General features: G+C 41.3%; 1 protein-coding gene and 1 pseudogene across 2 annotated transcripts in view; one reads left to right on the top strand and one right to left on the bottom strand.

Annotated features, from left to right (window-relative positions):
- The window catches only part of LOC126237024 (IQ domain-containing protein E-like), a 285500-nt gene that overhangs the window by 27817 nt on the left and 230233 nt on the right, over nt 1-27450 (bottom strand). The window contains exon 8 of one of the 2 annotated variants that reach the window (XM_049946771.1): nt 18746-18986. The exons of the other annotated variant lie outside the window; for it this stretch is intronic. Within the exon in view, the coding sequence (XP_049802728.1) occupies nt 18845-18986 (142 nt within the window). The 3' untranslated portion in view covers nt 18746-18844. Of the gene's footprint in view, nt 1-18745; nt 18987-27450 lie in introns of those variants that run through there. 2 annotated transcript variants of the gene reach the window in all.
- Nucleotides 18682-18799, top strand: LOC126210632 (5S ribosomal RNA; annotated as a pseudogene).

Raw genomic sequence — 27450 nt, 5'->3', positions numbered from 1 at the left:
CATTATGGCATTAAAGACAAATCTTTCACCTGATTAGAATCATACTTACAGAACAGGAAGCAAAGTGTTGTCTTAAGGGGGACAGGAACAGCATTAACATCGGACTGGAGAAATATAAAGTATGGAGTCCCGCAGGGCTCAATTCTTGGGCCATTAATTTTCCTGATCTACATTAATAATCTACCAATCACAATTAACAACAGAGCAAAAATAGTAATGTTTGCCGATGATACAAGTATCCTCGTAAAAGGACCCAACTCAACAATGCAGGATAAAGCCATGACAGTCTCTCCTCAAGTACACAAATGGTTCACTGCGAATAGCCTAACCTTAAATATTTCAAAAACCAATATGATACAGTTTCTGACAAAAAATAAAAAACTTAAAGCTCCTGAAATGCATGTTAACAGTCATAAAATTAATGAAACCACACATACAAAATTCCTAGGTATCCAGATAGACAGTCACCTAAGATGGAAAGAACAAATTGATCAGCTGGTCAAGAAACTTAGTTCATCGTGCTTTGCACTAAGAGCTCTCCATCAGTTAGTAGACAGAGAAATAATGTTGTTGTCATACTTTGCGTATTTCCGTTCTGTTCTCTCCTATGGCATAATCTTCTGGGGAAATGCTGTAGGTGTTGAAAAAGTCTTCAGAATACAAAAACGAGCATTGAGGCTAATATGTGGGGTCCCTAATGGGACGTCTCGCAGAGGTCTATTCAAATCTCTCAGGATACTTACCATCACAGGTCAGTATATATACTCACTGATGTTATTTGTAGCCAACAACAGGGAACTGTTTCAGAAAAATTGTGACATCCACAACCATGACACAAGACAGGTGACAAATTTTCATCAAGGCTCTGCATCTCTCACTAAAGTACATAGGGGAGTTACTGAGTCAGGTATAAAGGTCTTCAATAAGCTCCCCATCAATATAAAAAAGGAAATAAATAATGTACAGGCTTTCAGAAGGAAACTAAAATTATTTCTCATCAAACAAACTTTCTATAAAATGAATGAATACTTAGAGTTATGATGTACAAGAGTACGGGGAAACTGCCTAAGAAAAGCACTCCTTTAAAGATAAAGTGTGATGCTGTTGCTTGTAGTTTAACTGAAATTGTGGTGATAAAATGTAAATTTATCTGTTTCATTATGAGAAAATGTGAACTCCCATGTATCCCACTCTCTTGAGCATTCACTTAAACCTCTTCTTAAGGAATGCAGTTAAAACTTGTATTCATTCAAACCATGAGCATGAAGAAAATTTACTTCCTTATATATCTCAGTAGCATAAAAATATGCACTGTCACTTATTCTACTATTTTAAACAATTCCTTAAACAGTTTTTGGCATAATGCAGGCTTTAATACTGCATGCAAGTAATTGTTCTTGTAAAATAAACCAATGTCTGTGCAATGTATTGTATAAATGTTAATGTACTAGTGTAATTGCATCAATTGACTTGTCCTATATTACTTCTACACTGGCTGTATAATATGTAATCAACAGGACCAAATAAATAAATAAATAAATAAATAAAACCACTTGTCAGAATGATGTCAAATTGCAACAGAATATTATCGCAGGAAGGGAAACTGTATGGCAGAAGAAAAAAAAAATAGTGCGAAAATTGTTCAAAAGAATGTTTCAGAACATGTAAATGAAAACACCTTTCGTGTGCATGAACTATTGAAGTTGGTATAAATATACCGCGTACACGGCTTTTCCTATTTTCACACCTGTGACATTCACCATGACTGTCTCAATGCAAGATTGTGCTCTTCTTGTAAAGCTGTATTACAAGAATGATGACTGTGCACACATTGCTCTGCAGAAGTTCCACACACTGAAGGGTTTGTAAAAAGGTGTTGGTCCAATGACTGCTGTCGGTCTGGAGGAAATGATCCGGAAATTAGAAAAGATGGTTTCTTTTGGTGTGCAACCTGGTAGAGGGAGGAAACGAATTGATTCGACATCAATAGAAGCAGTGGCCACAGCAATGCAGGAGGAGATGAGTGGTGGTGTGCAAACATGTATTGCATGGAGAATTGCACGAACATTGGACATACCCATGAACACCGCGCATAAAATCCTACAAAACATCCTTCTTTGCTATTCATTCAAAATTAACCATGTGCTTGAGTTGCTTCCTGTTGACCTGCCAGCAAGAGAGACCTTTTCTTTAGAATTTCTTGCTTGCATGGAAGTGGACAATGATTGACCGTGGAAGATTTTGTGGACAGACAAAGCCCCCTTCCATCTGACAGGATATGTCAATACACAAAATTGTTGAATATGGGCAATGGAAAATCCACACACAAATCAACCAGTACCACTTCATCCAGAAAATAACCTTTGTGTGCCACAGGTTTACAGCCCCATTTATCATCGGGCCATATTTTTTTGAAGAGACAGGTGCTTCCAGTCCTGTTACCTGTACCATCACTGATAAGCACTATGAGTGTCTTTTGCACAACAATATCATTCCAGCTCTCCAACAGGGTGGCTGGGATCATTTTTATGCAAGATGGTACACTTCTTCACATTGCAAATCTAGTTAAGCAGCTGCTGAAGTGCCATATCAGAAATGCTTGAATTATCAGGTGCCATTTCCCTACAGCCTGGCCATTCTGATCACCTGACCTTAATCCGTGTGACTTCTGGCTGTGGGGCTATCTGAAAGATGTTGTGTTCAGTGTTCTGATTGCAAACTTAGCTGCACTGAAGGCACACACTGCACAACACATTCTGAACATGACATCGAAAACACTGTGATCAGTTGTGGAACATTGTTTCTTGATTTCAACTTGTTGTAGAAAATGGTGGACAGCATATTGAACATATTTTGTGCCAGTCACACAGAAATTAATAATCTGATTTAATTTTGATTCATGCTTTTTATGCAGTTTTAGGCCTCAGGACAATTAAAAACTGATGTGAATGATGATTTTTATGCGTTTTTCTGCCTCGGGACAATTGAAAACCGATTTTTCCCATCCAATGTGATATGACCTTGCCATGGTGGATGGCCTCATGTAAGTAACAGTATCACATCTGTACACCCACACACACAGAATAGAACAGTTTGTTTAACATTAAACGTACACCTTAGGTATTGTATGATTCATTTGTCATTGTAGTCAACCACCATTAAATTATGATGCTCACAGCACCATCTATTCCCACATTTTGTAACTATTTATTTTTCTTCTACCGTACGTTTTCCCCCTTCTCCGATAATATTCCATTGCAATTTGATGTCATTCTGACCAGTGGTGTTATTTCTACAGTGATTTGAAAGTTGAACTTTAATTATAATCGCCCTGTATATCCATGTTCCTCAGGCCAATAGGACCAACAGAACTCCTAAATACCATTAATTCACCAAAGAGTAATTATTCAACTGGCACTGATGATTCCAGAGTGAGATTTTCACTCTGCAGTGGAGTGTGCACTGATTGAAATTTCCTGGCAGATTAAAAGTGTGTGCCGGACAGAGCCTCAAACTCAGGACCTTTGCCTTTTGTAGGCAAGTGCTCTACAATCTGAGCTACCCAAGCAAGAATCACATCTCATCCTCACAGATTTACATCTGCCAGTAGAGCACTTTCCTGCTAAAGGCCAAGGTCCCGAGTTTGAGTCTCGGTCCAGCACACAGTTTTAATCTGCCTTGGTACTGATGGCAAGACACATTCTCTCTCCTTTTGAACAAGGACCCGACCCATACAATTATAGTTGGTGCTGACTTTAATTTACTCTCGATATGGTGGCGAAAATACATGTTTAATTCTGGAGGTGCACGTAAAATATCATCCAAAATTGTGCTGAACTCATTCTCTGAAAATTATTTTGAACATTTACTTCATGAGCCCATGCAAACAGTAAATGGTTGTGAAAACACATTTGGCCTCTTAGCAACAAATAATCTTGAGTTAATAACGAGCATTAAAATCGATACAGTGATTAGTGAACACAGGGTGGTTGTTGCAAGACTTAATATTGTAACTCCCAAATTCTCCAAAAACAAACGAAAAATGTACGTATTCAAAAAAGCAGATAAAAATTCACTTGACACTTTGCTGTGAGACAATCTCCACTCCTTTCAAATTAACAAAATTAGTGTAGAGCAGATGTGGCTTGAATTCAAAGAAATAGTATCGGCAGCAATTGAGTGATTTCTACCAAATAAATTAACGAACGACAGAGCTGATCCTCCACAAAATGGGTTAGAACACCATTGCAGAAACAATGAAAAAAAAAAAAATGCCAAATTTAAACAGATGCAAAATCTCCAAGATTTGTGATCTTTTACAGAAGCTCAAAATTTCACACAGACTTCAATATGAGGTGCTTATAATAGTTTCCACAAAGAAGCTTTGTCTCGAAACCTGGCAGAAAATCCAAAGAGATTCTGGTCGTATGTGAAACATGCTAGAGACAAGACACAATGAATGCTTTCTTTGTGTGATAGCAATGGAGATACTATTGAAGACAGCACTACCAAAGCAGAGTTACTAAACACAGCCTTCCTAAATTCCTTTACAAAAGAAGACGAAGTAAATATTCCAGAATTCGAAAAAAGGACAGCTGCCAACATGAGTAATGTAGAAGTAAATATCCTCGGAGTAGTGAAGCAACTTAAATCACTTAATGAAAGCACATCTTCTGGTCCAGACTGTTTACCAATTAGGTTCCTTTCAGAGTATGCTGATGCATTAGCTCCATCCTTAACAATCATACACAACCATTCGCTCGACGAAAGATCCATACCCAAAGACTGGACAGTTGCACAGCTCACACCAATATTCAAGAAAGGTAGTAGGAGTAATCCACTAAATTACAGACCCCCATCACTAACATTGATATGCAGCAGGATATTGGAACATATATTATGTTCGAAAATTGTGAATTACCTCGAAGAAAACGGTCTATTGACACACAGTCAACACAGATTTAGAAGACATTGTTCTTGTTAAACACAACTAGCTCTTTACTCACACGAAGTGTTGAGTGCTATCCACAAGGGATTTCAAGTTGATTCTGTTTTTCTGAATTTCACGAAGGCTTTTGAAAATGTACCACAAAAGCGACTTGTAGTGAATTTGCGTGCCTATGGAATATCATCTCAGTTAGGGGACTGGATTCTTGATTTCCTGTCAGACAGGTCACAGTTCGTAGTAATTGACAGAAAGTCATCAAGTAAAAGAGAAGCAATTGCTGGCGTTCCCCAAGGTAGTGTTATAGGCCCTTTACTATTCCTTATCTATATAAATGATTTGGGAGACAATCCGAGCAGCTGTCTTAGGTTGTTTGGAGATGACGCTTTTGTTTATTGACTAATAAAGTCATCAGAAGATCAAAACAAATTGCAAAATGATTTAGAAAAGATACATGTATGGTGCGAAAATTGGCAATTGACGCGAAATAACAAAAAGTGTGAAATCATCCACATGAATTCTAAAAGGAATCCATTAAACTTTGGTTACATGGTAAATCAGCCAAATCTAAAGGCCACAAATTCAACTAAATATCTAGCAATTACAATTATGAACAACTTAAATTGGAAGGAACACACAGAAAATATTGTGTGGAAGGCTAACCAAAGATTGTGTTTTATTGTTGGGACACCTAGGAAATGTAACAGACCTACTAAGGAGACTACCTACAGTACGCTTGTCTGTCCTCTTTCAGAATACTGCTGTGTGGTGTGGGATCCTTACTAGATAGGATTGAAGGAGATTATCAAAAAAGGTCAAAGAAGGGCAACACATTTTCTATTATCATGAAATAGGGGAGAGAGTGTCACTAAAATGATACAGGATTTGGGATTGACATTATTAAAACAAAGGCGTTTTTTGCTGCGGAGGAATCTTCTCATGAAATTCAATCACCAACTTTCTCCTCTGAATGTGAAAATATTTGATTAACACCGACCAACATAAGAAGAAACGATCACCATGATAAAATAAAGGACATCAAGAGTTCTCACGGAAAGATATATGTGTTCGTCTTTCTGTGGGCTATGCGAGACTGAAATAATAGAGAATTGTGAAGGTGGTTGATGAACCCTCTGCCAGGCACCTAAATGGGATTTGCAGAGTATCCATGTAGATGTAGATGTAGTTTAGATCAATGTGATTCATCCTTATCATGTGGTGTTTTCCCACAGCAACTGAAAGTGACAAAAGTAATACCCCTACATAAAAAAGATGATCAGCAATGTATGGGTAACTATCAGCCTGTGCCACTACAGTAGTGTTTTTGAAAATTATTGAACAAGTGTTTCTTTTACAACTAACTACATTCTTCAACAGGAATAATATTATTTCTGGATGTTAACATGGCTTCAGACAACAGTGATCAACTGAAACAGCCACTTACAACTTGATAAACCATGGCTTAAATGCATGGATAACAACAGAGAAATCTCATATTTATTCTTGGACCTAATAAAAACTTATGATATGATTGATCATTCTGTGCTCATGAGAAAGTTTGGACGGTATGGTGTAAGAGGTGTACCAAATCAGTGGCTTAAGTCATATTTGGCATATTGCTCTCAGGTGACTGAAATTAAATACATAGAAGGAAATGAACTCCAGGTACACCTTTCAGAACCATGTGGACTAAGGCATGGTGTTCCACAGGGCTCTATTTTAGGACCTTTTTTTTTTTTTTTTTTTTTTTTTTTTTTTTTTTTTTTTTTTTTACGTTAATGGTTTCATATTACACGTCAGGGATACTGAACAAGCACTGTTTGCAGATGACACCAGTCTACTGATTGAAGGAAATAAAGAAGAAAATGTTATTGCACCTCCAAAAGATATTATGAAAGAAGTGTCTGAATGGTTTAACAGAAACAGGCTAATAGTTAATCCTACAAAAAAGTACTCATTAATTTCCACACAGATAAAAATAAAAAGGCAGCACAATCAATAATACAAATAGATAATCGAAACATGCAGGAAAATCTTAACTGGAGCTCTCACATCACATCACTAAATTCAAAACTATCAAAAATGAGCTATATAGTAAGAATTCTTTGCGACAGTACTAGTGTAGAAACAATTAGGGCTGTATACTTCACTTGTGGAGTCCAATACTGAAGTATGGTATCATTTTCTGAGGAAATGTACACTGGGCTATAAAACTTTTCAGGAAACGAAAGGTAATTATAAGAATAATGAAACAAGCGAGCAGTAAAAAACCATGCAAACCTTTCTTTAAAGATCTAAAGATCTGTTACCTTCCTGCATTTATATACTGGAAGTAGTCATGCATCAAAAAAAGTATGCTGAGAAAAGAAAACCTTTTTTCTCCAAAACAAAAGTGTCCATGATTACAGTACCAGGTCACACAGTGACACATATGTTAGTCATTGACACCACACATTATGCCACAAAGGTGTATATCATGCAGGAACAAAACTATACAACAGATTACCTGAACTAGAGAACTTTAAAAAGTCTGTGACAGCTTATCTCCTGAAAAACTGCTACTATTCAATTTCACAGTACCTTACACAAGAAAATGTAATTCATATTTTTAATTAGAGAAATAAGTTATAAATATATAGTATTTAATAAAATTTGTAATTGTTAACTGTATAGATACAATTTGTTAAAGTGAGGTATGTTTGTTTGTATGTAAAACCAATAGCTAAAATGTGTTCTGCCCAATATCCTGTGTATGATATACCTAAGTACTGAATAAGAGATTTATATGGATAAATAAATAAATCAGATTAAATCCAGTAATACTGAAGAAACAGGATTAGGAAATGAGAGAATAAAAGTAGTAGACTAGTTTCGTTACTTGGTCAGCAAACTAAATGATGATGGTTGAAGTAGAGGACATAAATGCGGACTGGAAATAGCAATAAAAATATTTATAAGGAAGAAAAAGTTGTTAACACTGTTTAGAGATTTTAAATGTTAGGGAGTCTTTTCTGAAGGTATTTGCCCAGAGTGTAGCCTTGTAATAAAGTGATATGTGGATGACAAACAGTTCAAAAGAAATGATTCTTGAGTTTCTCCTGGAGTATTTGTTAATTGAAGAGTTCATGGGTGTACTGCCGGTTCATAGTGTCCAACGAGCACAATATTTTGGAGAACAGACATGTCGCTATCATCAGGTACGCTGACAAACTGAGCTCCGGAGGGCAGGTGGCCACCTTACACAGCCACCATGGACTGTTCCCTCCACGGTCTGCATCCGTGGGCACCCGTTGACAGTCGCAGAGGTCATCGTTGGTGTTGTTGCTACATCCGCCCAACTCACCTGATCATTTTCGTTGCTGAGTGTCTTCTTAATTGTACTCAGTGCTGGGTCTCATGTCTTGCCAAGATTATAACCGCAGTCTCAGTTGATGAGTTCATCAATGATGCGAATTTCGATGGCCTCTCTGACAACACTGTCCCAGTATTAATTAGTCTGGGCCAAAATCTCGGTATGCCCATAATCCATCTTGCGTTTTTCGGACAAACAGTATTCTGTGAGCACCAACTTGCTAGGATACTTCAGTCGTGTATGCCTTTGATGTTCTCGGCAACAATCTTCCATGGTGTGAACTGTCTGTCCAACATAAGTCTTACTGCATTGACAGGGAATCTGGTATATGCCTGCCTTCAGCAAATTGAGATCATCTTTCACACTTCCCAATAATGCTCATATGTTATTAATATGCGCCCAATTTTCACTGATAGTGTGCCAGTGCCTGTTGGACACTGTGAACTGGCAGTACACCTATGGACTCTTCGATCAACAAATATGCAGGGAGAACCTGAAGAATCTCATTATACACATTTACGAGGAGGAGATGTATCGCAGCATGAAGAAATTGGACAAGCTGAACCATCGAAGATGCTGTTTCCTGAGTACTCTTGCAATTCTGAAGAGATATCATGCTGAGCAAATTGTGCCGAACTTTGCTAAGGTCAGGCATCACATCAATTCTGCAGCAGCCAAGAGAATTAAGAAGCTGGCCAGCCTTGCATCGGTATTTGAGTGGGTGCAATTTACCCACTGCAGCATTGAGTACAACTCCCAGGAACTATTTAAACTACATCTACAACTGGCCAATCATTTTAATTCCTGGACCTGGGACTGGATTGATGGTGTTACCTGGGTGACAGCTGATGCTTCACACAGGAAGGCAACAGGACATCAGTTATCAAAATTCTCACATCTCTCTGACAAGCCATCACTGGAGGCCCTATGCAAAATGGTCATCAATCTCACTGACATGGAGCTGACTCACGATGTGGTTTCCGTTCTGGAGAAGGACCTTAACTTTGTTCCCTCCCCCACGTTCACACAGGTTGCGAACATCATCAGCACAGTTGAACAGGTTGCAGTGTGACCACCACCTGAAGCAGCTGAAGAAGTACGCCAGAAAACCTGCCATGCTCTGACTAGAACTAAACCTACGAAGTCGAACATTATCAGCAGAGAGAGGACGGCCATTCGGGAACAGAGACAGTGCCCTGAGATTCTTGTCTTACAAGCTGACAAAGGCAATGCTACTGTTGTTCTTTCCCATAAGGACTACATTGAGAAGATGCAGCACCTGCTAGATGAAGACACCTACAGGAAGATCAACGCTGACCCCACATAGAAGGTGGAGAACAAGACAAGGGCTTTTCTCAAGGACGCAGATTTACCAGAGGAGGTCACCAACAAAATGTCACCTCAAGGACCTATACCACCAAGACTTTATGGACTCCCTAAAGTCCACAAAGAGAGGGTGCTGTTACACCTGATTGTCAGCAATATTAGGGCACCTACATACTGGCAAGATACCTGGTGGAAATACTAAGCCCTTATGTAGGTAAATGCCCTCATCACATCTGTAATTCTGTGGATTTTGTAAAATGTCTCAACAATTTCAGGGTGCAAGACTCAGATGTCCTGGTGAGCTTTGACGTTGTTTCGTTATTCACCAGGGTGCCTCTATGAGAGTCAGTCGAGCTTATTGGGCAGAAATTTGATGAGAAGACTACAGACCTTTTCAAGCATGTCCTGACCTCACAAATCGAAAGAGTCACAACAGACAGCCCACTCTCACCTGTGGTCACGAGTTTGTACATGGAGTACTTCAAGGAGGAAGCCTTGGCGTCATCCAAATGGAAAACTACTTGTTTTTTCTGTTATGTGGATGACATGTTTGTCATCTGGAGCCATGGTAGGGAAAAGCTGAACTCCATACATCCCAACTTCCAATTCACAATGGATACTGAAGCAGAAGGAAGATTATCTTTCTCGGACATCACTGTGAAGAGAAGAGTCGATGGCACATTGGGTCACAGTGTGTACAGGAAGAAAATGCACACTGATCTGTATCTGCATGCAGACAGCTGTCACCCTCCTTCTCAGAGGAATGGGGCTCTAAAAACTCTGGTACACAGGGCACGCAGCATCTCAGACACAGAGACTCTGCCCCAGGAGCTGGAACGCCTCAGAACTTCTATTCCGAAAGAACAGGTATACGGAATGGCAGATTAGATGCGCTCTCTGCCCCATCTCTACAGTGCAACCTTTGAAGATGGAAGAAGTAACAGAGGCAGATGAAGCCACTGCATTTACTCCATACACTGGCACACTATCAGGGAAAATCAGACGCATATTAAAGGAACACCAAGTCAAAACTGTCTTCTTCCACAATAAAACAAGAGCGTTATTGGTAAGTGGAAGACTGGCATATACCAGATTCCCTGTTATATTGGACAGACAGTGCACACCATTATGATTGTTGCTGAGAACATCAAAGCCACACATGACTGAAGTATCCTTAAACAAGTCAGCAGTCACAGAGCACTGTTTGTCTGAAAAATGAGATGGATTATGGGTGTATCATCATCTTGATCCTGACTTCTAAATACTGGGACAGCATTGTCAGAAAGTCCATTGAAATTCGCACCAGGGATGAACTCATCAACCGAGACTGCGGTTATAATCTTAGCAAGGCACAGGAACTAGCACTGAGTATAATTAAGAAGACACTCAGAAATGAAAACGATCTGGTGAGCTGGTAGGACTTAGCAACTACACCGACGCTACCACAGTTGCTGACCCGTGAGTCTCAGCGACTGCTGACCCGCACCCGTGGGCGCGGAGGAAATGGCCTGTGGGGGGGGAGGGGATACATGCCGACCACCTGCTCTCAGGAGCTCAGTTCGTCAAAGCACCTTATGACGGTGACATGTCTGATCACCGAAATGTTGTGGTCTTTGGACACTATGAACCAGCGGAACACCCGTGGACTTTTTGATCAGTTCAAAAGAAGAACAGAATGGAAGTTTTTGAAATATTGTGCTACAGAAGAATGCTGAAGGTAAGATGGGTAGATTGGATGTCCAATGGTTCTCATTGGCATAATAACCAAAAATATGAGGATCATTAATTTCCAATGAATTACAAGATTATTCATGAAATTCAAATTATACCTAACAACAATAGATACCACTGAGAAAAAGGAGACTTCTAAAAATATGTCTGAAATAAAATCTAGCCACTTGCTTGGTTCCTACAAGTGGCAGAGATGTAAAATTGCTCCAAGCTGGTACTTGAAACTGTTTTGGACAGGGCTTAATGTATCATAATTTTTGCTAATTCCCTCATTTCATATTTTTCACATGTGCTAATGGTGCCATAGCAATTTACACATTGGATTCATAATAAAGACAGCTAGAGTTCATATCCTTGCTTAGTCATCATGATTAAGGTTTCCGAAGACCTTTCAGTTGAATAGTGCTTAAAACAAGTTCATCCCTAATTATTGTCCAACTGATCTAGTGTCTCCCTTATGATGACCTATATTTTGACAGAACTTTAACTTCAACCCTCCTCGTGTTCTAATTATGCAGTGCAAAACTACTGTTTGAGTCATGAGTTGCCTGAGTGCAACTTTAATTTATATTTCATTTATTTACTTTTGTTTTTAGTGGGAGAAGAGAGAGATAAGTGAAAAATTCTACAACATATAACTAGCCTAATGATCACTGAAAGCTGCAGAATATGTCAATGATGGCATTTCTGAAACACTTTGTAAGGAACATAACATTCCTCTCAGTGCATCTACTGTTTCCTTTGCTTCATTCTCCTTCACTTCTTCCACACCTTTTATTTGGCTCACTTTTTATGTTATTAGAATGGGAACAGAATTCATGGCATATACAAAGACTATTACAACTTACTTTTATTACCCACTCTAAGAACTTAAGTGTGGCTTTTGCAATATGGCTAACTTTTCTGTCCATGTTCCAGGAACAGAAATCAGCAGATCAGTATTAAAAATGGGATCTGAGAAGCAACTGTGTATTAGGCAATGGTATGAAGGGAATTCTTCTGTGTGAACCAAATTTCATGCATTTATATTCATCACTGCTTGCTAAAATGTTTGAGTCCATACAGTCTACGTCAGCACAGAAAAGTAACGATTGGAAGGTTTCAACAGAGGGAAAAGCAGTGTGGAAGGTAAACCACAACTAATTGTTAATAAAGGAAATAAGTCCTTGTAATGAGTTCACAATCACACTGAAATTTTGTGAGTAATACTGTCTAGATTTCTTTGTGGCTTTTTATTAATTTATTATGTTATTTCAGATATTGTTTGGCTACTGCCTTCATCTGATCCAAACATAGAATTCTGGTTTAGCAATTCTAAGTTCAGTGCCAGTGTGCAATATAACCTGTGATGAAGACAGACATGAAGGTGATTCCCCTGTTTTGGTATAAGTTTTATTGCACTTTGACACTGAATTTTTTGTCAGAAGTTATAAGTTTGGATTTGATGAAGTCTGTAGTAGCCACCAGAAAGATCGCGGGAGGCGCACATTGGCACGGCGCGTCACGGGTGGTAGTTGCCGCAAGTAGAGTCCCGTCCACCAGAGGGCACGTGAGAATTCGGACGCGACCTCTGCCGGCGTAACAACAAGAACAACAACAACAACAACAACAACTCTAGCAGCACAGGCCGTGCCCAGTCAGTCAACATCGGGCATGCTTAGGACACAGTCCCGGTCTACGCTAAGTGAAGTGCGACGTAAACGTGAACAGTGTTACTACACAATTGGCGACGAGTAGGGTCGTTCTTTTGCGTGTTGCGTCGTTGTTCCGGTTTCGCAGTTTCTCCACGGCATGGAGGATTTGGTGCGAGTTTTGGTTGCGCAGCAGACGGAACTCATGGCCACCATGAAACAAGTGCTTCCGGCGTTGCTCTCCACGCCGTCTGCTCCGGCGCAGTTCCCTCCTCCCTTTCCCCCGTATGACGAGACGGCGGAAGATTGGGACGCATATGAACATCGCCTTCGGCAGCATTTCCAGGCGTTTCATGTTGCCGAGGTGGACGTATGTCGTGCTCTCTTCTTGTCTTGGATATCTCCCTCGCTGTATCAAGTTTTGCGGCAGCTAGCGCCGTTGCAGGAACCCTCGTCCTTGACTTTTGACGCATTGTGTTTGTTGCTGTCTTCCTATTATCGCCGCCGCACGCATGTTGTGGCGGCTAGGGTCGAGTTCTATCAATGCAAGAAACAGCCCCATCAGTCTTACCGGGCGTGGGCCGCTACCCTGCACGGTCTTAGTCGCAAGTGTCATTTTGTCACGGAGCAGTCACGAGAGTCGTATGCCCACGTTATGGTACGCGACGTCATTGTTCGTTCGGCCCCTGATAGGGAGGTCCGGCAACGGGCCCTGCAGTTAGAAGACCCTTCCCTCGAGGAAGTTCTGTCCATTGCTCAATCGTATGAAGTCTCTCACGCAGCAGGTCAACAGCTGGAAGCGTGGTGCGACGTCGCGGAGGTTCAGGGTGGCGCGGCCGCGTCCACTGTGTCCGGGGTGGACGACGTGCGAGCGGTACAATCCGGCCGTTACGGCCGCTCCTGCACGGCGCGTAAGCAGAATTCCGGCCGCCGGCCCCTGTTGCCGTCCTGTGCGTCGTGCTATATACATCACGATCGGTCAGAGTGCCCCCAGCGTTGGGCCGTTTGTCGCAAATGTAATAAAAAAGGTCACATTGCTAAAGTTTGCCGCTCAGCCTCAAAGGCATCGAAGGAAGCAAGTACAGAGGACATGGACGTTGACATTCAGGAAGTTTCATCGGGCCAGGCACCCGACGCATTGGCCCACAAACTCTTTATTGAGGTGTCGGTTCGGTCGCGCCGGTTACAACTGCAAGTAGATACGGGGGCGGCAGCTTCGTTGTTGAATGCACAAACTTATTCCGACCTTGGATCGCCCCCGTTGGCGCCAGTTTACCGGCGTCTACGTGGTTATGGTAAACAGTTCATTCCCCTACTGGGTCAATTCACTGCCGACGTGACTTTCAAATCAGTCACTCGGCCTATTACTTTTATTGTTGTCAGTGATGCGAGCTCCGCTAACCTTTTTGGCCTGGATGCCTTTCAGGCTTTCGGTTTTTCTATTGCTGACACCATACAGTTGGTCTCCGAAGACGTTCCCTATCACTCATTGGAATCTTCGATCTCAGACTTTCCAGATATTTTTGAGGAGGGCCTGGGGCGTGTTTCCGATTTTGAAGCTCACTTAACGTTGAAGGCGTCGGCTCGCCCGCGTTTTCTACGCGCGAGACAGATCCCCTTGGCTCTCCGCCCTCAGGTAAAGGAAGAGCTAGACCGGCTGACAGCCCTAGGGGTCGTTCTTCCCGTTTCTTCCAGTGAGTGGGCTTCGCCCCTTGTTATTGTCAAGAAGCCTTCAGGAAACTTACGTCTTTGTGGCGATTTCAAGGCCACCATTAATTCCCAATTGGTGGTGGACACCTATCCTTTGCCTCGTGCTGATGAATTGTTCTCCGCCGTGGCGGGTGGCCAATATTTTTCGAAAATTGATCTGTCGGAGGCTTATCATCAGATACCTCTTGATGAGGACTCCAAACGGCTGGCGGTCGTCAACACCCCGTTTGGCCTTTACCAATACCAGCGGTTGGCTTTTGGAATATCCAGTGCCCCGGCGATATTCCAGCGTTATCTTGAGCATGTCACTTCGACAATCCCTCATTGTATTAATTACCTGGATGACATAATTGTCACAGGCCGCAGCACGAAGGAACACTTGCACAACCTTCGCACCCTCTTTCTCAAATTCAGGTCTGTGGGCTTGCGTTGCAACCTGCATAAGTCAACCTTCTTCCACCCGTCCATTGAGTATGTGGGCTACACCATATCTCGGCATGGCATACAGCCACTAGGAAGTTTGGTCCAAGGTATTGTCAACCTTCCTCGGCCCACTTCGCTGAAAGAGTTACAAGCCTTTTTAGGCAAGATAGCCTATTACCACCGGTTCATTCCCAGGGCTTCCACTATAGCCCACCCCCTGTACTGCCTTCTGCACAAGGGTGTTCCTTCTGATTGGTCGCCTGCATGCGAGCGAGCGTTCACCTCGTTGAAGGGCCTCCTCACTTCAGCCCCTTGTTTGGCTACTTTTGATCCCCGTAAGCCGTTGGTCCTGGCTACAGATGCTTCGCAGTATGGGGTGGGGGCGGTCCTGGCCCATCGCAACGCAGACGGTTCCGAGCAACCACTGGCGTTTGCGTCTAAAACGCTTAGTCCCGTGCAGGCCCATTACTCCCAGGTGGAAAAAGAGGCTTTGACCATTGTCTACGCTGTTACCAAGTTTCACCCTTTCTTGTACGGCACGAAGTTTCAGTTAATCACTGACCATAAGCCGTTAATATCGTTATTTGGCCCCACCTCTCAGATTCCGGATAGGGCGGCCCACAGACTACAGCGCTGGGCCTTGTTCCTCTCTAAGTACCATTATGACATTCATTTTCGCCCTACAGGACAGCATGCCAACGCCGACGCTCTTTCCCGTCTTCCGGTGGGCCCGGATCCTACGTTCGATCGCGAGGAGATTATGTGTTTTCATTTGGATGTGGCATCCCGCCAAGCAGTTGATGGCTTTCCAATCACTAGTTCTCGAGTCGCCAGGGAAACGGCGGCTGACCCGGTTCTCCGGCAAGTAGTTCGCCTCATTCAGCAGGGGTGGTCCTCCTGCCCTCCAGGCCGGGCCTCGGACCCTCTTCGTAATTATTTTCTTCTACGAGACCGCCTCTCGGTCTTGGAAGGAGTTCTCCTTCTGGCTACCGATGATACAGCTCCTCGCGTGGTTGTTCCTGCAGGTTTACGAAGGGAGGTCCTCACGTTATTACATGCGGGGCACTGGGGTGTTTCCCGTACTAAAACCTTGGCTCGCAGACATGTGTACTGGCCCGGTATTGACAGAGAAATTGAGCACTTGGTGGCCGCCTGTTCCCAGTGTGCGAGCCAACAAGCATCTCCCAGGGCAGCGTTCTCTTCATGGCCGCCGGCAACCCAAGCATGGGAACGTGTTCACATCGATTTTGCGGGCCCGTTTCTCAATGGCTTTTGGCTCATTGTCATTGATACTTATTCCTGATTCCCATATGTGGTTCGCTGCTCCTCAACCACTTCAGAAGTTGCAATCCAGGCACTAGCAAAAATCTTTTCTGTGGAAGGTCTGCCAATCACCCTGGTCTCAGACAATGGACCGCAGTTTATTTCGCAGACCTTCCAGGATTTTTGTAGGCGCTTCGGTATTCGGCACGTTTGCTCTCCCCCCTTCCATCCACAATCGAATGGGGAAGCCGAGCGCATGGTGCGCACATTTAAGACGCAGATGAAAAAGTATGTGCACGAATTTCCTGCAGAGGAAGCCTTGACGTTTTTCTTGACGGCATACCGGACCACACCAATGGGCGACCGCAGCCCCGCAGAGCTCCTCCATGGGCGTCAACCTAGGACTCTGCTGCACCTCCTCCGGCCTGGTCCTCGCCAGTCTTCACAAAACGAAGTACCTGGCTTTCCACTGGGTATGTCGGTCTGGGCCCGTGGGTTTGGTCGCAATCCACGTTGGATACCGGCGGTGGTCCTGCGCCGAAATGGCCGCCGGCTCTATACCTTGCAGGCGGGGGATCGGGTGGTACGTCGTCACCAAAATCAGCTACGTCCACATTCGGGCACCCACCCTCCAACCTCTCGGACACGGGCTTCCCCATTGCCGGCACCTGTATTGGTTTCACAGGGGACGTTACCTCCTCTCCTCGCTGTGACTCTGCCGCACTGCGATGGTTCTCAGCCTTGGCAGCCTCCAGTAGCTCCAGCACCGGCATCGCCATCATTCGAGATGCCCCAGCGAGAGCCGGCCCCCCTAGCAGGTTCGGTTTCTCAGGGGGCTAGTTCACCTGTGGTTGTCCCTTCCCCTTCATCCCCACCACTGGGTCTTGCCCCTTCCGAGGTGGAACGGGATCCGGAGTTCGACAGCTTGTCACCCGTTCTGTCCCGAGCTCCGGTTGTGGGACGACGGGGGCCTCTTCGTGTGGGTCACTTCCAGCCGTATTCGAAGGTTCCAGCTCGAGGGTTGGCAGATCCCCTCGACTCCGGCCATCCAATGGATGTGGAGGTCATCGCTCCTGCCCGACGCTCCACCTTCCGATGCAGTGGCTCACAGTGGCTTCACCCCCCGAAGGAGGAGGAGTGTAGTAGCCACCAGAAAGATCGCGGGAGGCGCACATAGGCACGGCGCGTCACGGGCGGTAGTTGCCGCACGTAGAGTCCCGTCCACCAGAGGGCACGCGAGAATTCGGACGCGACCTCTGCCGGCGTAACAACAAGAACAACAACAACAACAACTCTAGCAGCACGGGCCGTGCCCAGTCAGTCAACATCGGGCATGCCTAGGACACAGTCCCGGTCTACGCTAAGTGAAGTGCGACGTAAACGTGAACAGTGTTACTACAAAGTCAGTAGCCCAAATATGTCAGAAAACATTAATAAAGAATGTAAATCATTAAGGATCAAGACAGCATTGCTAGCAAAGGCCACATTAAGGCCAGATCTACCCTCTGTTACCCCAATAAATAATATATGGATCAGCTCATTCATGGTTGATATAACAGTTATTAATATATGGGTTTAGATAGTACTACAACTGGATTATATATATACTATGCTCCAGCTGGAGCAACTCATTGTCATTTCTGAACAGAAAATACACTGTATGAAAATCGGTGGCCATTTCTTGTACTGACCGGGTTTGAAGATGATGATGATGATGATGATAATTTGTGACACAAAAAGTTCAAGACACTGTCCTTAAAACAGAACAGAACTATTTTAAATAATACAATACAATGTATTTACCTTTGAAAAAGTTTACATGCAATTGGTGCTGTCATACAAAATTTATACACACTTATAATTACATCATCACAGTGATTTTACATGGATCCTTACCTAATTATATTACAAGGAGGCTTTTACTTACACCAACCAATCACTTTTTGTTAACCTAATACAGTATGCCACAATGAATCAGAAAACCACATTAATGTATTTCTAACTATATAATCTGTAAAAAATTACAATAATCATAATTTTTTTTCTGTAATGCCTTATACAATATGGTACAGTGAATCAACATAGCACAATGTTAGGGTCATAATATATTAGAACTTATAATTTTGTATACTCTCATCTCAAACCTCCAAATCTTCTATTGAGCTTTTTTTCAAATTCCTTCACAATATACAAGGCTTTACTTTTTACATACTTCGTTATTATGCTTTTAAATTTATTCAGAGGCAATGAGTGGGATTTTTAGGTAGTTTGTTAAAATATGTGACACCAAGATATTTATAGGCAACGGCCTTGCCACAGTGGATACACTGGTTCCCATCAGATCACTGAAGTTAAGCGCTGTCGGGTGTGGCCAGCACTTGGATGGGTGACCATCCGAGCCGCCACGCACTGTTGCCATTTTTCGGGGTGCACTCAGTCTCTTCATGCCAATTGAGGACCTACTCAACCGAATAGTAGCGGCTCCGGACAAAGGACACCATCATAATGACCGGGAGAGCGGTGTGCTGACCACGTGCCCCTCCTATCCGCATCCTCAGCTGAGGATGGCAGGGCGGTCGGATGGTCCCGATGGGCCAGTTGTGGCCTGAAGACGGAGAGATTTAAGACATTTATAGCTGCTGTGGACCTCTGCTAATCTGGCATGTGACTTGTCAATTGCATGTCTATGTCTAATGTTTTGGTGATATACTGATGTCAAAATTATTCAGGTTTTACATAGTATATACTAGTAAACTATAAATATATAAACTAGCTGTTGTTGTTGTTGTGGTCTTCAGTCCTGAGACTGGTTTGATGCAGCTCTCCATGCTACTCTATCCTGTGCAAGCTTCTTCATCTCCCAGTACCTACTGCAGCCTACTTCCTTCTCAATCTGTTTAGTGTATTCATCTCTCGGTCTCCCTCTATGATTTTTGCCCTCCACGCTGCCCTCCAATACTAAATTGGTGATCCCTCGATGTCTCGGAACATGTCCTACCAAACGATCCCTTCTTCTAGTCAAGTTGTGGCACAAGCTTCTCTTCTCCCCAATTCTATTCAATACCTCCTCATTAGTTATATGATCTACCCATCTAATCTTCAGCATTCTTCTGTAGCACCACATTTCGAAATCTTCTATTCTCTTCTTGTCTAAGCTATTTATTGTCCATGTTTCACTTCCATACATGGCTACACTCCATACAAATACTTTCAGAAATGACTTCCCGACATTTAAATCTATACTCGATGTTAACCAATTTTTCTTCTTCAGAAACGCTTTCCTTGCCATTGCCAGTCTACATTTTATGTCCTCTCTACTTCAACCATTATCAATTATTTTGTTCCTCAAATAGCAAAACTCCTTTACTACTTTAAGTGTCTCATTTTCTAATCTAATTCCCTCAGCATCACCCGACGTAATTCGACTACATTTCATTATCCTCGTTTTGCTTTTGTTGATGTTCATCTTAAACCCTCCTTTCAAGACACTGTCCATTCCGTTCAACTGCTCTTCCAAGTCCTTTGCTGTCTCTGACAGAATTACAATGTCATCAGTGAACCTCAAAGTTTTTATTTCTTCTCCATGGATTTTAATACCTACTCCGAACTTTTCTTTTGTTTCCTTTATTGCTTGCTCAATATACAGATTGAATAACATCAGGGAGAGTCTACAACCCTGTCTCACTCCCTTCCCAACCACTGCTTCCCTTTCATACCCCTCAACTCTTATAACTGCCATCTGGTTTCTGTACAAATTGTAAATAGCCTTTCGCTCTCTAGATTTTACCCCTGCCACCTTCAGAATTTCAGTATTCCAATCAACATTGTCTAAAGCTTTCTCTAAGTCTACAAATGCTAGAAATGTAGGTTTGTCTTTCCTAAATCTTTCTTCTAAGATAAGTCGTAGGGTCAGTATTACCTCACATGTTCCAACATTTCTACGGAATCCAAACTGATTTTCCCCGAGGTCGGCTTCTATCAGTTTTCCATTTGTCTTTAATGAATTCGCTTTAGTATTTTTGCAGCTGCAACTTATTAAAGTGATAGTTCGGTAATTTTCACATCTGTCAATACCCGCTTTCTTTGGAATTGGGATTATTATATTCTTCTCGAAGTCTGAGGGTATTTCGCCTGTTTCCTACATCTTGCTCACCAGATGGTAGATTTTTGTCAGGACAGGCTCTCCCAAGGCTGTCAGTAGTTCTAATGAAATGCTGTCTACTCCGAGGGCCTTGTTTCGACTCAGGTCATTCAGTGCTCTGTCAAACTCTTCACGCAATATCGTATCTCCCATTTCACCTTCATCTACATCCTCTTCTATTTCCATAATATTGTCCTCAAGTACATTGCCCTTGTATAAACCCTCTATATACTCCTTCCGCCTTTCTGCCTTCCCTTCTTTGCTTAGAACTGGGTTTCCATCTGAGCTTTTGATATTCATACAAGTTGTTCTCTTCTCTCCAAAGGTCTCTTTAATTTTCCTGTAGGCAGTATCTATCTTACCCCTAGTGAGACAAGCCTCTACATCCTTACATTTGTCCTCTAGCCATCCCTGCTTAGCTATTTTGCACTTCCTGTCGATCTCATTTTTTAGACGTTTGTATTCCTTTTTGCCTGCTTCATTTACTGCATTTTTATATTTTCTAATTTCATCAATTAAATTCAATATTTCTTCTGTTACCCAAGAATTTCTATTAGCCCTCGTCTTTTTACCTACTTGATCCTCTGCTGCCTTCCCTACTTCATCCCTCAGAGCTACCCATTCTTCTTCTACTGTATTTCTTTTCCCCATTCCTGTCAATTGTTCCCTTATGCTCTCCATGAAACTCTCTACAGCCTCTGGTTCTTTCAGTTTATCCAGGTCCCATCTCCTTAAATTCCCACCTTTTTGCAGTTTCTTCAGTTTTAATCTACAGTTCATAACCAATAGATTGTGGTCAGAGTCCACATCTGCCCCTGGTAATGTCTTACAATTTAAAACCTGGTTCCTAAATCTCTGTCTTACCATTATATAATCTATCTGATACCTTTTAGTATCTCCAGGATTCTTCCTTGTATACAACCTTCTTTTATGATTCTTGAACCAAGTGCTAGCTGTCATTAAGTTATGCTCGGTGCAAAATTCTACCAGATGGCTTCCTCTTTCATTTCTTAGCCCCAATCCATATTCACCTACTATGTTTCCTTCTCTGCCGTTTCCTACTCTCGAATTCCAGTCACCCATGACTATTAAATTTTCGTCTCCCTTCACTACCTGAATAATTTCTTTTATCTCATCATACATTTCATCATCTGCAGAGGTAGTTGGCATATAAACTTGTACTACTATAGTAGGCGTGGGCTTCATGTCTCTCTTGGCCACAATAATGCGTTCACTATGCTGTTTGTAGTAGCTTACCCGTACTCCTATTTTTTTATTCATTATTAAACCTACTCCTGCATTACCCCTATTTGATTTTGTATTTATAACCCTGTATTCACCTGACCAAAAGTCTTGTTCCTCCTACCGCCGAACTTCACTAATTCCCACTATATCTAACTTTAACCTATCCATTTCCCTTTTTAAATTTTCTAACCTACCTGCCCGATTAAGGGATCTGACATTCCACGCTCCGATCCGTAGAATGTCAGTTTTCTTTCTCCTGATAACAACGTCCTCTTGAGTAGTCACCGCCCTGAGATCCGAATGGGGGACTGTTTTACCTGCGGAATATTTTACCCAAGAGGACGCTATCATCATTTAATCATACAGTAAAGTTGCATGCCCTCGGGAAAAATTACGGCTGTAGTTTCCCTTGCTTTCAGCGGTTCGCAGTACCAGAACAGCAAGGCCATTTTGGTTAGTGTTACAAGGCCAGATCAGTCAATCATCCAGACTGTTGACCCTGCAACTACTGAAAAGGTTGCTGCCCCTCTTCAGGAACCACACGTGTGTCTGGCCTCTCAACAGTTACCCCTCCATCATGATTGCACCTACGGTACGGCTATCTGTATCATTGAGGCACGCAAGCCTCCCCACCAACAGCAAGGTCCATGGTTCATGGGGGGGGGATAAACTAGCTACTGTCATAATATTCATTTCCTTACATGATTCTCATGGTGTGGGACCTGAAAATCCTATGATGGCCTTTTTTGTCATTTAAATACAGGTGAGTTTCCTCAGAGCAAAATACCACATGTCAGATGGGAAATGAAAAAAGCAAAGTATGCATACAGCAGCAGAGTTTCACCTACACAGCCTCTCAGCTTATGCAGCAGATAAATCACATGGGCAAATCTGGAGCATAATTTATTCTTATGTGTATCCCAGCTTAGACTTTATAATGTAAATGGATAGATAAAAATCTACTCATGAAATGGTGGCAGGACAACAAACACACAAAAAGGTTTAACTTTTACAAGCATTTGGAGCCAGTGGCTCCTTCTTCTGGTCAGAAGAGTTGAAGGGGAAGGAAGAGGGGTGATGGAAAAGGACTGAAGAGGTTTAGGGAAAGGGGCACAGTTCAGAAAAGTCACCCGGAACCCCGGGTTGAGGGAGACTTACAGAACGGAAGGAAAGACTGATTGTAGAAGATGGCAATGGATGAGATTTGAAAACCTGAGAGCTTAAAGGTGTGACAGGATAATATGCAAGACAGAGATTACTACTAAAACATCATTCACGAGTTAATAAGGGTGAAAAGCTAAGTGCATTGTATGTAACTGAGGTGAGAGGGGGGATGGCGAAAAATAAATAGATCAGGGTGGGCGGGGTTGCACAACACAGCTCAAACTTCAACTGATATGGAATCAAAGAAGTTTCACTGAGTTACTTTTCTTCTTGGGCATTCACATTAAATACAATGTTTTCTGTTTCACTACTATTTGTATATAATGCATTAGACTGAAACCAGGAAGTACCCCTATCTACTGCTATTGCTACATTCAGTTGTAACTCATTCATGTTGGTTCTCTGAGAAATTAATGCAGTGACATTTGCATATAGTACAGTGTCACAGAACAATACAGACGGCAGATCATTTATATATGCACAATGAACACAAAGGATGCAAGAACGGATCCCTGTGGTACTCATTTTCTAACAGGTAAAGGATCTGCTTTTCGGTTATTCACGCACCCTAACGGTTTTCTATTGCTTAGGTTTGACTGCAGTGGGAGGACAGTTTTCTCCCCTATTCCATAGAACTGTAGCCTTCTTATTAGGATATTGTGGTACACTATATCAAAAGCTTTCCTTAAATCCAATAACATGGCATGGATTATTGACTTATTCTCAAAGCAGTCATATAATTTTTTATGATCCCGTCAACTACCTTCACACTAGGGAGGGTAGATCTAAAGCCATACTTGTGTATGACAGATTAGATTATTATAATAAAATATTTGTTCATCTGCTGGTACATACAGTTCTCTGTTATTTTAGAAATAAATGGGACTAGTGGAATGGATTGGTAATTTTGAGGTGGTGATGTGCTACCTTTCTTAAAGACTGACTCAATCAAGGATATTTTTAGGCATTCTGGGTACACTGCCTCTGATAATATTTTGTGTCTTATTTGGTTAAGGACATTATTATCTCTTTTATTATCTGCTTAATTTGAAAATTAGAAAACCCACAGTGATGTTCTATTCAGCAATTATTGAGTTCAGTTATTGATTCATTAATATGTCAGTAAGTTACATGACTCCATTCAAAACATTCAATTGCTTTATTGGGTAATGGTGGCAGTAGTACTTCTGCCTAGCTCACATCACACTTTATGTTGATCAGGGGGTATTGGAATAATGTAATATTTCTATTGGCAATTTATTTACATTTTGATGACTTCCCATGCTGCTTTACATTTATTTAAAGACTTAAGAATGTGTCCCTCATTGGCCTTGCATTTTGCTGTCTTGATTGCAGATCTGTAGTGCCTTTTATGATCTTTTATTTATTTGAATCTGCTTCACTGTCTTGTGACCCAGCATAATAAAGTAGCATAAATATTTTTAAGCTATCTAGTTGTGATGTGTACCAGTATTTTCAACTTTCTGATCTACAAAGAGGGTTAAGTGTGTAATGTTTCTTATAATATACAGGGCATATTTCTTAAAAGATTTCAGTTACTACTTCTAAAAATCTTTTGGTTGACTCGTTAGCATCCATATCACATGTAAGTAGTTTATTCAGTCTATGAATGTTGATCTAGATTTTAGTTTAACTTCTGTCCATTTATGGGCCTAATAATTCTTTCCTGACCAGTACCTGTTTCACAATCCAGAGGAATTTAAAGCCACAGTCCTTCATGCTCAGAAATATGTGATTTGATTGTATTAAACTGACACCTGCTCAAGCAAAACTTACAGATAATGTTATTCATGAATGCATTCAATCTGGTGGGCTTGTCATTTATACAGTAAAAATGTAGTGATCTTAATGTGTTGAGTAAATTACTTATGCTTCTAATTCTACATCTAATGCAGTGTTTCTCAAACTTTTTGAGGTTTGGGTGCATTTTAAAATCCACAAATAATTGTGGGTGCACTATATACACATTTCTGAGGAATATTTTACAACAGTCAATACAGGAAATAAATAGCTTGATAATATAACAATTAAGTCATTTTATTTTGAATATCATGTCCAGATCACAGAAAATACAACTTATATTAATAAGAAACATACATTACCACAATATGAACAAATAATTTTTGTATAAAAAATGTGAGAGATTCATGAAGCACGATTATGACTCAAATGCGATGGCTGAGCGCCATGTTGCCTCCTACCCTGCCAAGACGAAAGGCAAGAGACACTATTAAGTGAAACTTATTGAAATGAAATAATGCAATAAAACTAGCAATTAATTCAAATTATAGAGAAAAGAAGTAATGCAATACAAACTAAACATACCTTACGTCTACTCTTTCTAGTGTTTATCAGAAACTTGGGCCTGATCTGTCCTCGCGATTTCTTCAATGTTTGGAGCTATATCTGAAAACCAAACTCTCACTTCCTTGTCAATACACTGAAGAGTTCCTCTCTTTTTACATTTACTTGTGGTAAGGTCAGAAAATCATAATTCGCATAAATAAGCGGTCAAAAATTTAAGTAAAATGTTCACAGCCTTTTTAGATATTGACACATATTCATCTTTCCTAGAATTCCAAAATGCTTCAAGAGACAATTCCTTATGCTTAATCATCAGTCAATGATTAGCAGATATAGCTGCCAATCCTTCTCCTTCTGTTAATGTTATGCCAAAATCGCCTGCACTTTCCATGAATGGGTTTGGAATCCAATCGTACTGTTCAGTGTTGAGGGATGGAAAGTATGAACTCAGTTTCTCTTTGAAACTTATTAAATGATCTACTACTGTTGGAAGTATTTCATATATGCATGTGCTGCTTACCAATGGGAACACTTCCAAGTTACCTTGAACAGCTTTTCTTTTCCATGTTTGTAGTTTTCTGTGAAACACTTCAATTTTGTCAGTGGATGTGAGGATATTTTCTACTTTCCCTTGCATGCTAGTATTCGAAATACTGAACTGCTGAAATATGTCAGCCAAATATTGCAATCTGGCAATCCAAAATTCACTCAAAAGGAGGTTGCAAAAATGTAAATATTTCATTTCTTTGAAAAATACGATAAGTTATTGTCATAGCTCATGCACATGGGTAAGTACTTTCCCCCTCGACAACCACCTGACTTATGTGTGTAAAAGTAACCGTCTGTGTTCTGACTCCAAGTCAACACAGAGTTTTTTGAATAAACTGGTTTTGACAGGGGAGCAGGAAAGGCATCACAGGACATTTTAATCTCCACTGTCTACACTTTTACAAATAAATTCATAAAACTTTGTCAGTATGATCAGGAAGGATTCCGGATTCACACACATAGCAGTGGAAGTTCAAAAACATAACAAAGTAATTTTTTCACTTACTACTGGCTGCATTTGTTGTCGCAGATACATTTTCTTCATAAGTAAGAGAGATTCTTTGATGAATTTTGCACCGCATACAAACCATACTTACAGGTGTACGAAACTCTAGAATTTTCCAAATCTATTAAAAACTGTGGTAAAATTGAGATAATTAACTAGAAAATTGGAGTTTTTCCTAAACAGGAAGTTTAAAGTGTAACAGCTCATTCATTTTTTCATAAATTAAATAAATTCTAGAGTTTGATACACCTGTAAGTATGGTTTGTATGCTGTGAAAGACCAATTGACATGTCACCTGAAAGCTCTGTGATAACATCAAGCATTCAACAATGGGAACACGTTTTCCTTCTGGGCCTGGATTCTTGTGCCTACATGGGTTAACAGTGCTGCCAAAGATAATTTTCAAGTTAAGTTAACCTTTCTGGGAGCTTCTGTCATGAATCTACTAGATCATTAGCCTGCAGTGGAAATTACGCTCAGAAGTAGCACGGCTTCATGAACAATCACGATCATGTTCACATGTGCTACTCATCTGCAGCAAAGAACATGAAATGAAATTCTTTTGGTCATGATCAACTCGAGGTCAAACAATAAGCAGCTCTCATAGATAATTTCCTCTCTCAGTTTCTCTTTTCAATATTTTATTGAAAACAGAAAGGTCCTACGCATTTTCAATAAAATATTATTAAAAAATGACTGGTTGTGGATGTTATTTATAATTTTTTGATACACTGTCATGGTACCTAAATTGGTCATAATGGCCAATAATAATGCGCAGTTCACTTCCTATGTGCTGTTGCAGCGACTCGGAGTTAGGTGGAATAGGTTCAAAATCATTGGGAATAACGCAAAACCTTCTGCATTCTATAGACAAGTTGTGATCACATGCATAGCACACAAGGCTTAGTTTCAGCATGGCTACCATCATATAAGAAAAATGTCCATAGGTAAATCAACTGTGAAACAGAAGCACGACACAATCAGATAATATCCATAAGAGTTTCTGTCATAAAAATCCATCAGTCGTCAAATATTTTTTAAAACTGTTTTCTTCTGATTCTGAACGTTTGGATATGACCAGAAATTCACTAATGCTTGATGACACTGTGGATTAACTCAATGTTTATTTACAAACTTTAA

This window comes from Schistocerca nitens, chromosome 1 (assembly GCF_023898315.1).
Source record: "Schistocerca nitens isolate TAMUIC-IGC-003100 chromosome 1, iqSchNite1.1, whole genome shotgun sequence".
In the NCBI taxonomy this organism is placed as follows: Eukaryota; Metazoa; Arthropoda; class Insecta; order Orthoptera; family Acrididae; genus Schistocerca; species Schistocerca nitens.
The sequence above is the reverse complement of the archived record's forward strand: the minus strand, read 5'-3'. Positions and strand labels throughout refer to the sequence as shown.